The following is a 14681-nucleotide window of genomic DNA, read 5'->3' on the forward strand; positions in this document are numbered from 1 at the left end:
AGAGCAGTTTGGGTTGGAAAAGCCCTCTAAGACCCAACAAGTCCAACCATTACCCCAGCACTGCCAAGGCCACCACTAAACCATGTTCCCAAATCCCACATCTGCTCAGCTTTTAAGTCCCTCCAGAGATGGAAACTCCACCACAGCCACGGGCAGCTGTGCCAGGGCTTGACTCTTTCCTTTCCCTGCCAGCTGTCGTGGGGAGCAGGAGAACAGGCATCCTACCACCTGGAAAAGGAATGCAGTGGGACAGGGTTGCAAGTCACTGTTCCTGCAGTGCATGCTTTTGCAGTGCACCCTTATGGACAGGGTGTCCCTTCAATGCACCAAAGGCTTTTTGATTGGGGAGAGAGCTTTTTGTCTCCCAGACTGCAGGGTCCTGTGCAGCTGGTAGTGTGTGGGAGATGCCAGTACCCTTCAGGAGCAGGGCTCCATCCTGCTCACTCCTCAGAAGAAGGGGTCTGTCCCGTTCCAGCTGACGGTCGCACCTGCCCACTTGGTCCTGATTGCCATCTCCAGGGCTGGGCGCCTCTTCCCTGGGCTGCAGGGGCCTTCTCTTTGAGCCTCTTCCCAGTGATGTGAATGAGTGTCTGAAGATGAAAAATAAATGTCTAAAAAAAATCTTTAAAACCCAACCCCACTCAAAAGGGCTTCAGTGACAGCTAAAAGCAGAAGCTTCTGCAGCTGTATTGGTGTAGATGTGCTGCCATTCTGCCCCAGGGAGCAGGGGGAGGGTAAGCAGGGCCTCCTGGGCTGGGGACTGCTCCTGCACCGCGGGCTCCCCCGGGAAATTCCGGTGCTCTAAGTGCAGCTCTGGGCTGCTTGCACGCTGTGTTTGCATACTGCTTTTCTGAGCAGATGCTCAGATAGTATCTGTGGCCACACCAGGTATCATGACGGTTGATCTCAAATCACTCTGCTTCCCTGCAGATTTACCCTTTATTTTCAAGGTTCTGACTTCGCTTTGAATGCTGCAGTGAAAGAGCAAGGAAGGAGGCACCCAGTGAGGAAGGTAAGTGTTGCACAGCAGCAGAGAAACAAGAACCTTGCACCCCAAACACAAAACCTGGTTCACAACCCAAGCGTTGCTACAGGAGCAGTTTGTCCCTCCTGGGGGGATATGAAACTTGGTGGGGAGCACAAGGGCCAGGGTGGCAGCTGGTGCTGAGCAGGAAGACACACTTGAGCCTCAGTGAGCCAGGCAGGTGGCCCTGCTGCGTGCCGGCCTCGCTGCGTTGGTGTGCAGGTTTTGTCTGGGATAGAATTCATTGCCTTCCCAGCGTCTGGTGTGGAGCAGTGTTGTGGATTTGTGCTGAACACAGGGTTGATTATACAGAGGTGATTTTGTTATGGCTGGGCAGTGCCAGCATAGCCAAGGCCCTTTTGCTTCCTCCTACTGCCGCGCTGGTGAGGAAGTTGGGAGTGCATGGCAGGCTGGGAGAAGACACAGCCAGGACAGAGGAGCCAAAATGGTCAAAGGGGTATTCCAGACCGTATGACATCATGCTCAGTATGTGAAGTGGGGGGAAGGAAGAGAAAGGACTTTTGAGCATGGTGTTTGTCTTCCCAAGTCACTGTTGTGTGTGATGGGGCCCTGCAACACCTGCCTGCCTAAGGAGGAAGTGAATTCATTCTTTATTGTCCTTGGTCTGTGTGTGTGGCTTTTGCTTTTCTTACTACCCTGTCTCTATCTCAAGCCACAAGTTCTTTAGCTTCTACCCTCCCTGATCCTGCGGGTGGGGGAGTGAGTGAGCAGCTGCGTGGGACTTGAGGGCTGGGTGGGGTAACACCCCAGCAGCTGGAGAGAATGTTATTATAAATTTTGAATTAATCATGAAACAATCCAGCTTCCTGGTGTGTTTAAACTTTGTATTGAGCATTTAACGCAAGAACGAGTTGTCTGTGATGGTCTGTGATGCCCATACCTCAGCCCCTGGTAAGTCTGGGTCCGTACCTATCGTCAGGTGGGCAGTTTGGGTCTGCTCCTGCTGCCCAGTGTAGAAGTACAGGTGGAAAATTCTCTCGGATTTCCAGTCGGAGAGCAGCCGGCTGTCGGTGCCGAAGAGCACGCTGTGCCTGCCCGAGACGCTGCACAGCCACACGGGCAGCCGGGGAGTCCGCAGCCCGGGGCTCACCTGGCCAGGGGGACGCTTGCCAGGAGCCCGGGCTGTGCCGAGGGTCCCGCTGGCCGTGGGGCTGTCCCTGCGCTCACCTGCCGCTCCGCCGGTGCCCGCTCCCAGCGCAGGAAGCCCACGGGGCCCCGCTGCCACGGGGCCTCGCCATCCCCGTCCCCAGCGCCCGGCTCCGGCTCCCGGCAGCCGCCGAGCTGCCGCGGGCTCGCCCGTCCCGTCAGGAGCAGGCTGAGCACGGCCTGCGGGGAAACAGCCCCGTCACACCCCAGGACACGGAGCAAACGGCCTTGCGGGGAATGCCCTGCTCCCAGCTCTGCCACGTCTGACACGAGTAGGGGAATGCCAGGCTGCCAGTGGCATTTTAAAAATTATTGTTACTATCATCATCATCATCATCATCATCAGTTTTTTAAGTGCACAGTCGTGATTAAAATTGCAAAATAGTTTTTTTATGGACTTATTCTTCTTTTTTCTTTGGATTAATTAACAAGTGATAATTTTTTCCTAAATCGGATGTGGGAATAATAAAACCAGAAAACATGCTTGAGACGTGTGGCTGATCCTACCTCTGTACAGGTGACATTTCCAGAACTGATGTTCAGCAGAGGAGCTGTGTCACCCAAATCCTCTTGGACCCTGTGTGGCCAAGCACAGATCATCAGGGCAGCACTGGGCCTGTGCCAGAGGCAGCGCTGCACCTCCCTGCCTGACCAAGAGAAATGGGAGGAAAGGAAAAGGCTTTTCAGGAGGTGTAACCAAACTACAGGATAACGTTTAAAAAGCAAAATATACCTTTCAAGTGTCCTAGAGAAAAGTAAACTGTATAAAAATAGGATCACTCCATGGCTTCCTTCACCTTTGAACTGAGAAAAGAAATAAGGCATCACAGGGGAGGAATTATGGCCAGTAAATCATATTGAATTAAAACAGTTCCTCTGTTTAAATACAGCCCTAGGAGAGTGTGTTTGTTAGATGAGTAAGGTGTTATTCCAGGAGGATTTTGTAACTAATTTTGTTGAATAGGATCAGGTAAGAAAAGAAAGAAGAAACTTTCAGTTATTGGCTAAATTGGTTTTATACAATTTTCCCCATATTTTTGCTGAGGCTGCAAGGAATCACATCCTTGAATGATGTACAAAATGCTGCCCTGTTTACCCAGTGTTTACGGGCTGAGAGAGCTGGAATAATGTCTTAAGTCACAGGGGTTTACATGGGAGCAGGATCCCTTCCCATAGGAAAGGCTGGAAATGATCCATGAACTAACTGTACATTAACTGTGTGAATGTCCTGATGATGTTTACACTGCTGTGCCCAAAATGCCCAATTTGAATGGGAAATAAGATGTAATGTAGCAAGAAAATAACCTGGATAAAGCAGTTATCCCCACTTACACAGTTCATATGATCAGAGATGAACCCCTGAGCAGCAGCTTTCTCCGAGAACTCAAAGAGCCGGATCTGTTGGGCATGGGCACCGTGAGGGTGGTGTAAAGGAGACATGAATTATACCAAAAAGCTGAGCTTTTGAATCCTACGGTTCCGTTAGTCAAACAAAAGAACAGTGCACAGGTTTGCTCTGCCCCTTCCCCAGCTGTGGGCTCTGGCTCTGTGCAGGGATTCAGGGCGGCAGCTTTGTGTTGACAGGACTCTCCTCTTTGCAGGAGAAGGAAGATGGGCTTTGGCGGAGGGGAGGTGGATGTACCACGGGCTGCAGCAAGACCTGGGTCTGGGGTGATCCCTGTTTGTAGTGCAGTGTAAGTGAGGGAGCAGGTGTAGGAGATTCTATGTTCCAGGCCAAAAGTATCTTTAAGGAAAATCCCGCTGGCAGAAGACGGTTCCATACTCACTCTCTCTGTGAAGCTGTTGGCTCTGTAGCCTTCACGTGGCATCGTGGTGATAGGGGCAGTGACGAGGCACACGACAGCTCTGCCACCTCCTCCTGCTGCCCACAGGGTCTCTGCCAGGGCCGAGGCCAGTGCCTGCCCCTGCTCCCACCGCCCGACCCGGCACAGCCTGTGCCAGGGGGAAACCAGGGGCTGTGACTGTGACACCACAGAGGTGGGGGGCACATGCCACTGTCCCGAAATCAGAGGATTTGGTGGGAAGAAGCCTTGCCAGGGGGTCAGCCAAGACTTCTCTCCCAGGGCATATCCTCACCTGTATCTGCACAGCTGAACCTGGATCTGGTTTGCCTGAACCCAGAGGCTGGCACTGACCAAATAATACATGGAAATAATTTTCATGTGTCCCATGAGGCCCCAGCAATTTACCTTTCCAGGTGAGTACATTCTGTCTCTCTTGTGAAGAGCAGGTATGTGATGATGTGTGCTTGTACAGCCGCCAGAATGGCTCTCGTTCCTCCCTAGGAACAGAAAAACAGCTCCTGCCATCTGAGGAGTGTGAATGAGCACTTGTCACTCCAGCAGTCCCTGGCCAGGGAACCAAGAAACTCTTATGGAGAAGAAGCTGCAGAGTAGCCCTGGCCATGTGCTGGGGGTGGCAGGGACCCCGTGGGTGGGTGCCCGTCCTCCCTGTGTCCCAGGGAATAGCACCCAGCTCCAGGCACCATCTGTGCAGGGAAGCCCCACGGTTTGCTGGAAGTTCCCTCCAGCCTCGCAGCAAAGGGTCAGAGGTGCTGAGGCAGCCCAGGGCTGATGTGAGGCTGCGCACAGGAGTGCCTGTGCTCGCTCCCCACCGTGCTGACACCCACCAGGGCTGTGGTCCCTCTGGGAGCACGGAGCTCCGGAATGCAGGGAGTGGCACCCGTGGCTGTACCCAGCGTTCCAGCCTCTGGACAAGGGGCTGCGGGACACTCGTACCTTCCCTGCCTGCAGTGCGTAGGCCAGATCCGAGTGCGGCGGGTGGAACCTGAAGTGTGCTGCTGCCCACTCACTGCTGAAGAGGGGGGCCGTGCTCCTGAAGAGCAGCTTCTGCAGCCTCTGTGGAGCAGGAGGCAGAGGAGCCAGGGTCAGAGCTCCCATCCCGGCACGAGGGATCTGTCCCTTCAGGGCTCTCGGGGTGCAGGTGCCGCATGCGCCCTCAGCCAGAGCAGCAGCACACTGTCTGCCCAGAGCCAGGCCTCAGAGCTTCAGAGCAAAGGTGATGTTTGAGCTCTGCAGGGACTTCAACTTCCCACCGCACTCAGTCACTGGTGAAGCTTGGTTCTAGTGTGTAATAACTTACATTTTGCACATTTTGGGGAAGACTGCACCGGGGCCCATCCTGCCATTGCCTGCAGATTGGCCAAGCTGCTGGACAACAGCACCTGGCAGCAGTACTTTTGGGGCCAGGCACTCAGTAGGAGCTGAAATCCCTCACTGATGATGTTAAAGGCCCTTTCCGAGCCAAACAATTCTAAGATTCCATGATCCTTCCTCTTGTTCTGAGGCTGTTTGTCAGGGAAGCCCCCAAGTGCAGGGAAACGTTGCCTGTTGTCATTTGACTGGTTCTCTCCTGAGAATTATTGTGTATCAGCTTTAAGGTTGCATTCCAGCCATGTTTGTTAAGAGTCTCCTAAATAATCCGTCCCCGTTCCACACCCTGTTCAGCGGACAGCAGGCTGAAGCCTGCAGTCAGAGCAGCAGGAAAGGCTCCCCAGTCTCTTTCCCTTCAGGAGATTCAATTACAGCTCATACTTAATTCAGCAGGCAGCTCACCATTGCCGTGTCCGGGGGGATGGGGCGGCCGCCCTCGCCCTGAGGGAGCAGGAGGGGCTGGGGGATGGAGGAGGGGGGCTGTGACCCTGGGGACTCCCCGGCTTCGGGTGGTCCATGGGCAGCACTGCTCCGTCCTTGCTGCAGGGAGAGGAGCAGACAGTGCATCACCCGGGGCTGCTGCTCCACCAGCTGTGCCCCCAGTGCTCCCAGGGTGGGCACAGCGCCCGCGCTGACAGGGGCTGGGGGCACCTGCTGCCCTGGAACGCGCGTGCCCTTGACTTCAGCTGTTTCCAGACATTCCCAACACGTCCCTACGAGCTGATGACTGGAGCAGGTAATAGTGCTGTATTTGTCTGAATTACAGGGAATACCCTTCAGTGTCCCAAACTAAGGGCACAGCAGGCTTTCCAAATACTTAAATTTTAGAGATCTTAGTTTGTTTTCTAAAACTCATCGTGAAAACCATTAGTTTTTGATGGAAAGGTTAATCAAGTGTAGGACTGGTCTGCCCCTTTGACTTCAAAATATCTGAAATCTGTTTCTCAAAAAAGCAGCATGAGAAAAGAGTCTCCATAGATACCTGGGCTGCAGGTATGGACGTGTGACCTCCTCAGTGTGCCAACTAAGGACAGCCCAAAACTCACCAGACAAACAGAAAATATTACCTTTGGAAAAGGAGTTACCTGATGAATTGTGCTGTTGATTTCCAAGCTGAAAACATAAAATAAAGTACAAATGAAAACACCCAACAGAGGTATTACTAGCATGTGGAGAAACTGGTGCCCAGCCAGAAGGGAACCCCAGAACAAAGGAAGAGTAAGAACTGTAGCATTTATGTGACTGTGTACACAAGGTCCTTTTATCATTGTCATGTAAGTTTTGTAATAAAACATAACTTGAAAAACTACATTAAGTAACCACCTGGAATTAAAACTATGCTAAAGAAACAGAATAAAAATCTTACCCATGGAAACTAAAGATTTCTCTCCATTTGCTGAGGTCAGAGATTCTGCTGGCGATCTCCTCCAGCGGTGTCGGCGCAGCGTGCCCAGTCCCCCGGTCACCCATGGCGGTCACCCGCGGGCCCGGGGCTGCTGCGGAGCCGCGCTCGGAGCCCCGGTGCTCTGAGCCCCGCTGCCCGGAGCCCCGCTGCTCTGAGCCCCGCTGCTCTGAGCCCCAGTGCCCGGAGCCCCGCTGCCCGGAGCCCGCTGCTCTGAGCCCCAGTGCCCGGAGCCCTGCTGCTCTGATCCCCGCTGCCCGGAGCCCCGCTGCTCGGACCCTCGCTGCCCGGAGGCACGGACCTCCCCGGCCGGCGCGGGGCTCGCGGGCAGCCCCGGTCGCACCGCGATGGAGCTGCGGCAGAGCCCGGCGCAGCTGCTCTGCTCGCTGGGCCGGCAGCATCAATGTTTAATGCCGCAGGAGCAGGGGCACGGCGGCAGCGCTGGCTGCTCGGGGGGACTGCGGGTGGTGGGGCGTGGGGGGGGGAGCAGGGGCATTTTCCAGCACGGAGCAGGAACGAGGGTGTTTCCCAAAGTGGGGCGGGAGCAGGGGCATTTTCCAGCACGGGGCATTTTAATGGGTGCAAGGAGGCCCAGGGTCCGTGCTGGGGCTCCCCCGGGGTCCTTCCTGCGGCTCCCTCGCAGCTTGCACCGGGCAGACCATACCTGCTCTTCCAGCAAACCCACCTGTCAAACCCACAAACATTGTCTTAATTTTATTTTGTTGGTAAGAAGCTATTGTTTGCCTTAGGAATAGCTGGGCTGATGCCCGGGTGCAGGGTGGGATGTGGGGGTGGTCAGGCCAGGCTTTGGGCACAGTGACCTCTGTGAGCACTCCCAGACCCCGGGCTGGGGCTGCTCTTTTCTGCACAGTAAAGGAATGTGTTTGGGTTTGCTGTGTAGTAAACAATACCATGAGATGCAATACAAATTATGCTTTAAGAACATACATTAACATTAGGAGGAATATGCATATAGATAATGAAAAAAATTATGAAAAAAGTTGGGCTGACTTGCAGAAGCCCTTCTACAGTGTTAAAATCCAGGGAGATGTGGAGGCAGAACTACCTTGGGAAAGGATACAGCTGACAAACGTTTGCAACAACCCAGCAGTGTTTTGCCTTTCACAGTGAAAATACAAAAATTACATCAAAGTCAGCAAGGCCTTGTGGGCTGGTAGATCCTGAAGCACAGAGGGCTGTGATAGCTGGTGCCCGGGTCTGACCTGTACCCGGGCACTGGGTGGATGCTGGCTGGGATCGCTCCTCACCCACAGCTGGGCACAGCCCCTGCAGATAAATAGGGCAGGGGCTCTCTACCCGTGCTTGCTCTGAGGGTTGTTTCTGTGTCCTGGGAGGAGCTGCTCATCTCCAAGGCACCCAGGTGACCCCACGGAGGCAGTGCTTGGTGGTGTGATGCTGTGCCTGGGGAAGCATCTCTTGCTTTAGCTGACTTGGGCATGTCCAGGGGCAAGGGCCGATGAGTCCATCTGTTCTGGCTTCCTGTGCCAGACCCTCCTGTGTTTGTTCCTCAGTCCCTGCTGAGCTGCAGCTTGCACGGGAGCCTGTCTGCTGTGTTATTGCTGCCCTTCTCTGGGGTTCTGACGGGGTTTATTGGTACTGTTTGATGAGAACTTGCGGGGCCGTTCTCTGGAGGGGGCAGTGGAAGCTGGAGGTACCTGGGCTCACTCCCGTGGCTCTGCCCTGGGAAATGCCACTTGCCTGATGAGCTGCAGAGGGTTTGTTCAGCGCTGCCAAGCCTGGCTGCCTCCCTCAGGCAAGCAGGAGCACGTGGCATCTCCCCTGCATCTGCTGTGCTGTGTCAGCTTTGTCTCCAAGCTGCAGCATCTGCTGGGGAAACAAGGGCTCCTAGGACTTTGGGTTTGGGGCAGTCTGGTTTGTTAAAAGGAAAAAAACCAGGGAGTTTCATGGAGAGAAATGATGCTGTTGCCATGCATGTGAAGCCAGATCAAAGTGCAGGTGTTTGGGTTGTGCCCTCTGAGCACTGCACCTGAGCTGGAGTCTGAGGGGTGCTGGGGCAGAGCCTGGGCGTTGTCCTGTCCCTTGCTGGGTGTCCTTGGGCCCTGCTGCTCTGACGTGGTCACGGCTGCATCCTTGCCTTTACCAGGGCTGAAGGGCAGAGCTGCTGCTGGTGAGTGTGTGCTTCTACTGCAACCCACTGATTGGACTTTCCAGATTCGGTGCAACGCTACTGAGATTTCTATTTTTCTTCATACCAGCCACTTTTAAAACAGTTTACAGGACAAAATGTCTTAATAAGACCTTACCCCAAGAAAAAGGGCTTTTCCATCCAGACATTACCATACAGCACATCTTCTTTTGTTCACTGCTTACATCATATTGACGCTTATTTGAAACTTCCCCTTTTTTACCTTCTCTAGAGCTATCATTCACAAGTTGGTTCATCTGGTGGTTGTTGATGTAATAGTGACAAATTTCTTTGCTTGAAATGTGCTTAAATCCCATCATTTTAATACATCAGGTCAACTGCTCCTGTGATTGTCCCTGAATCTTTTGATTTTGAAAAGGGAAATTCAAATCCAGCAAATCGGATTAGCAGGGCATTGAGGAAGTGCACCAGGGAGCAGACCAGGATGGTCCAGAAGGAATTTGCAAAGTGCTCACTGTGAGTCTTGAATGTAAAAGTTCCCTCTTTGAAATTAGCAATTCTCTCTGAAAGGTGGTGGATCTTCACCTCTGAGGAGAAGAGAATCATGATGAGGCAACCACAGGAACCTGAAAGGGAAGGGGAGAGGCTCATCACTTCAGCAATCCCTCAGCTGTGCTGCATGATGTATGCTGCAGCCAAATACCACGTGGAGAATGTTTGTATGGCCACACAGCTTTAACAGGGATTATTTCTGGAACCCAAGGCAATGGCTATTGAAATGGGTGAGCTTTTCAAATTGGATTTGGCTCAGGACCAGCAATATTTAGCATGGCTGCTTTAGCATGCCTGAGCCACTGAAGTATCCGTGTTCATGTTCAGGTTTATGTTGCTCATTGTCCCATTGAGCATAATGGAGCTCTCTGTGTGCCTGAACAGAAACACATACTGAAATCCTTTGTTAGATTATGGTTGTAACGTGTAATACCTTGTAAAGTCAGGGTAAATCTGCCTGTCAGCCAAGCCAGCAGCCCAGGGAAGAGCTGTGTGGCTGTTATCCCTGCATGGCAGTGCTGCTTCTCAGAGACCACGAGCTGCTGCCGGCCTCTGGCAGCTCAGCTCTCCTGTCCTTGGCAAGGCTGTGCTGCTCTGTGACCTTGCTCACATTGTCTGGAACCCTCCTGTTGTGGAACCAGCTGCATCACTGGCATATTTTGGTTGTTTTTTTCCCCTTTTCCTACTTTGATGTGGCTCCTGGTTCTGACTGTGTGTGGGGTGTCAGTGATGCCTCCCCAGCTCTGGGTTCCTGGGGCCCTTCTGTCATGGCTTCCTGCAGCTGCTTGCCCATTCCCATCCTGCTACCCACCCTCATGCAGGATTTCCCCAGTCCATCTCTCAACTTCAATTTGGAAAACACGTGGTTTCACATTTTTTGATGGCAGAGTCACCTGCCTTCCTGCCTGGCTTGCTTTTGCCAGTTTAAAGCCAGTGCAGCCACAGCTGAACCCGCTCTCCTCTGCAGAGAAGTGGGCGAGGCTGAGTGGTGCCACCTCAGCCCAGCCTGGGGGTACTCACAGGAGATGAAGCTCCACAGGTACAGCCCGAGGGGGCCGTGCAGCGTCTCGTAGGGGCTGCCAAAAGCATTGAACATGAAGAACCCTGCTCCCACCAGGGCAAAGACAATCAGTGCTGTGCAGAACAGAATGACACTAACGTGGATACTTGCAGGGATAATTCTGAGCAAATCTGGAAAAACTGAAAACAAAACAAACACAACATTATTATGCACATTAGGAAAAGTTGTCTCTGATGTCAGACCGGGGGTTCTTGCTCGTTTGTGATAATTGTTTTGATCCTGCTCTTCTAAATGCAACCAGATGAAATAATTCACTAGAAATGTTTTTTTCATGGATGTTTGGAAGCAGAAAAATTCTGTGAAACTCAGAAGTGTAGGCTGGCCAGGAGGGAGAGATAGTAGCTCCAGGGAAAGCCTCTCCTCCCCTTCCTGAGGGTGCTATTTGGTCCTTAATGTGAACAGCATCTTTTGGGGAAAAACCAGGAAGCTGTATTTGAGGAGGCAGGCCTGGCACAAGGTGTCACAGAGGTCTCTTCCAGTGCCAGTGTTATGGGGCTGATCTCCCTTGGCTGAAGGCTTGGCCATCCACTCTTCTCTGGGAATGGGACAATAAATATTTCTTTAGACTTTTTTCCATTCATGTTCATGAGGGCCCACAAAGGGCTGTGACGTGGGAAAGGAAATTATGCTGTGATTGTGGATGCACAAATTCAGGAATAATTTATTCTAAATATTTTTATGCAGCTTTTAAGCTACTGTTTCAAATTGTGGTCCTGTTTGTCTAGGACACAGAGATAGTCATTCAGAGAGCAAGAGAATGTTTTTTAAAAATTTGTTTGTTTGGCAAAAAGGAGGTGTTTTGGAAGGAACTGTGAAATACACTTCACCGTTCCTGATCTATGGGGGCATGACCAAAGTGAGGCACTAATTCCTGGTGCTGCTTTGCTGTGGCTGTGATGTGTGGAGAGTAAAGCAGCCTCACATCAATTACTCCTCGTTGTAAAGTCTGTACCAGCAAACTGCTCTGCAGCTCCGTGCAGAGGCACAGAGCAGCAGGTAATGGGGTATCAAGTCCATTTATCTCTCTGACTAAATGAAAGTAATGAAACAAATGTCTGCAGAACCCACGAAGTTCAACAAGGCCACGTGCAAGGTGCTGCATGTGGGCCGGGGCAAGCCCAGCACAAGCCCAGGCTGCTGGGGAGTGGCTGGGAGCTGCCTGAGGAGGAGGACGAGGTGCTGGAGGCTGAGGAGCTCCTCGTGCTCTGGCACCCAGGACCTCCCTGCCCTGGGCTGATCCACAGTGTGAACAGCAGGGCAGGGGGATTCTGCCCCTCTGCCCTGCTCAGGGGGGGCTCCCTCTGCAGGGCTGCCCCCAGCCCTGGGCACCCCAATATCAAAACAACGTGGAGCTGCTGAGTGAGTCCAGAGGGGGCCACGGAGCCAGGCTGGGAGAGCGGGGGGTGTCCAGCCTGAGGAAGGGAAGGCTCAGGGAGACCTCAGAGCCCCTTGCAGTGCTTCCCTCTGCAGGACTCCTACAAGGAATAGCGTTAGTTCCTGTGGCACTTTCTGCTGCTTTGGGAAAACGTGCAAAACTGTGTGTTTAATAATACAATTTTGTATGGTTTGTTTTAAGAAAACAAGTTATGGCATGGTATTGAATCCTCCCCTGGGCACCTGCATCTATAGCTGGTTCTGTCATTAACATTTTATATGTGAAATATCAGAAAAAATAATTCCAGAAGCAATGTTTTCTTGAAAGTAAAACATTCCTTCATGGTCCTGAATGAACCCATGTGTGCTGTGCATGGCAGAGACCTTTAGAAAATGAACCACTGACCTAGAAACTGATGGGAATGAGTGGGAACAAATGGAGCAGAAGTTTTCCCCAGCTGAACTGGGTTTGCTGGCAGAGCAAATTCATATTACAATAAAAAGAGATCTAGTGGTCAGAGGGGAGCACTTAATGGGAACAAGCACAGAGCTAAATCATTTAGCCTATTTTCTGTGTGTGTTCTCCTCAGACATGCTAAAGTGCAGTGAGTGCATTAAGCTATGGCTGTGTGTTTTATAAGTTTGTTCTGCTTTCTGGAATGTTCCTGGTGAGCTTCCAAGGTACCGAGGTGATGGGAGGGAGCTGCTGCAGCCCCAGGGAACAGGATCAGCACCTTGTTCTCAGAGCTCTCTGAGCTGAATGCTCCTGACCCCTCACAGCTGTCACTGACTGAACCTGAGTGTCAGTCCCGGAGCTGCTGGCAGCTGGACCAGCCCTGGGTCATAAGTGTCACCTACAGCAGTCAACAAAATCCCTGGCATAGCACAGACCTCTCTGAAAATACAGCCACGGTGCAATAACTGCGCACTGGGATGGCATACAAAGCAATCAACAGGGAACTTCAGCGGTATAAACAGACTGGTGATTTAGAGAGAGCAAATACTAATACTATATCAAATTAGCTAGGTTTACTACTTTTGGGAAATGTTATATAGTAAATAATTTCTGGCACCTAGTCTGGCAACCTTCCCTTGCATTAACTCACAGGTGTGAGCAATTTGTACGTGCTGTTGTAGCAGAAAGATTATGATCTGTGTGCTGTAGTAACTTCAGGGGAGGTACTGTACACACAGCAGCTGCCTTTTACTGCCTGTTCTGCCTGCTGCTGAATACAAATGTGTCTCACTTCATAATCTTTTTATTGATCTTCTTATCCTTGAAGATTAATAGGTTATGAATGCAAGGTGAAGCCATTACTGATACTTTGACATTCTGTGTGTCAGGTACCAAGTCAGCCAGCATTTCCCAGACAGCCTCCCTCAGTCCTTCTTCCAATGAGTGCCACAGATTGCAAACTTTTGGACTGCTTTGTTTCCCAAGAGCAGCCAGTGCCCCAGCTCTTTCCTGAGGTTCTTGCTGGTTTAGTTCATTCTTCTTGACAACATAGAGGTAATGTAATGCTGGCACACAGAGCAAGATGACAGAATTAATTAAACCCCCCAAATATTCTTTTTAAAGAAATAGTATAAATCTCTTGGAATGTGGCTATCTGTGCAACCGCAGTAATAGATTCTTGAAAACGTTAGCCAGGCTGTATCAGTATCATAAAATAAGTTACTGACCCTGAAGATCAGAGCATGCCAAGCGTTGCTTTGGCTGCGGGGCTCGGTGTCCGAGCGAGGGGCAGCCCTGTCCCGCCGGCAGCAGGGGAGTGCAGGCAGCTCGAACGCCGTCGGTACTCACATGAGAACTGGAAGGGTCTCCCCCCGAGCCCGCACTGCCGCACACGCTGCCCGGAGAAGAGCCCGTACTGGATGTGGCCGATGAACTTGTGCAGCTCCGGGCCGCTGGCGTTGACGAGCAGCGCTCCGGTGCTGCAGAGGATCGTGCCCCTCACCCAGAGCTGCGTGCCCACGGCCGCCGCCGTGCCCAGCGCGCAGGCCAAGCTCAGCACCCCGGCTGTGCAGAAGAGCAGCTTCTTCTGCTGCGCTGGCATGGTGGCACACGGGGCTGCGGGGCCGCGCTGCCCGGAGGCGGTGCCCAGCCCCGAGCGCCGCAGCGGCCCGGATGCGGCAGAGCCCCGGCGCCCGGCCAGCCCGGTCCCGGGAGCCGCGGCGTCCGGCCAGCCCTGCCCGGAGGATGCTGTAAAGGCTCTGCTTCCCCGTGCCCTTCTGTGCGGCTTTGCAGATGTTTCAGTGCGTCCCGTCATTTGATAGCGAGGGTTTAGGGTGACAGATCTCTGTAATTTGATGAGTGTTCTGCTCGTGCCAGCCCCCGGGGAATGGATGAGTTGGGGGTTCAGATGATGAGCTTGGCTGCTCTATCTGATTATCTGCTCTCCATAAAGGAAGCTTCCAGAGGGTTTATTTTTGCACGCTTCCTTATAAAGTAATGCTGAGCTGCTCTCTTGTGTATTTTGGTTGTTGTTTCGTTTTCTTGGTTTTGGGATTTGGTTTTTCTTTTTTCCCATCTGGGTGTATTTCTTTTTTGCTGTTTTTAAGGTAATGCCCAGGTACCATTCAGCACCCTGTCAAGCCAGGAGGCCTCTCCTCAGTATCCAGTTGCATTTGGGCACTTGCTTGCCCTTGCTTTCCCTGTCAGGGAGTTCTCTGGCAGGGCAGTGTGTGTGTTATGTACGCTGCTGTTTTGGCTGCAGTGTGTGGGATGCCCAGACAAACTGTTCAGTCCGGGTTTCAAA

At 52.4% G+C, this 14681-nt stretch overlaps 2 protein-coding genes across 2 annotated transcripts; both read right to left on the reverse strand.

The window, feature by feature from the left end:
- Positions 1–337: 337 nt before the first annotated feature.
- Positions 338–6855, reverse strand: MINDY4B (MINDY family member 4B). The gene is made up of 12 exons (XM_053986466.1): positions 6752–6855; positions 6471–6498; positions 5788–5925; positions 4951–5070; positions 4402–4493; positions 3979–4144; positions 3524–3589; positions 2925–2995; positions 2699–2768; positions 2281–2371; positions 1955–2233; positions 338–590 (listed from the first exon to the last, which is right to left on the reverse strand). The coding sequence occupies exons 1-12, from the start codon at positions 6853–6855 to the stop codon at positions 448–450; spliced, it is 1368 nt and encodes a 455-aa protein (XP_053842441.1). The 3' UTR covers positions 338–447.
- An 850-nt stretch (positions 6856–7705) lies between these two features.
- On the reverse strand, positions 7706–14008 carry CLRN1 (clarin 1). Its single transcript, XM_053986388.1, has 3 exons — positions 13727–14008; positions 10488–10667; positions 7706–9541 (listed from the first exon to the last, which is right to left on the reverse strand). Exons 1-3 carry the CDS (start codon positions 13977–13979, stop codon positions 9276–9278), a joined length of 699 nt encoding a protein of 232 aa, XP_053842363.1. The 5' UTR covers positions 13980–14008; the 3' UTR covers positions 7706–9275.
- Between the last annotated feature and the right edge of the window lie 673 nt (positions 14009–14681).

The sequence above is a fragment of the Vidua macroura genome, chromosome 10 (genome assembly GCF_024509145.1).
Source record: "Vidua macroura isolate BioBank_ID:100142 chromosome 10, ASM2450914v1, whole genome shotgun sequence".
Classification (NCBI taxonomy): Eukaryota; Metazoa; Chordata; class Aves; order Passeriformes; family Viduidae; genus Vidua; species Vidua macroura.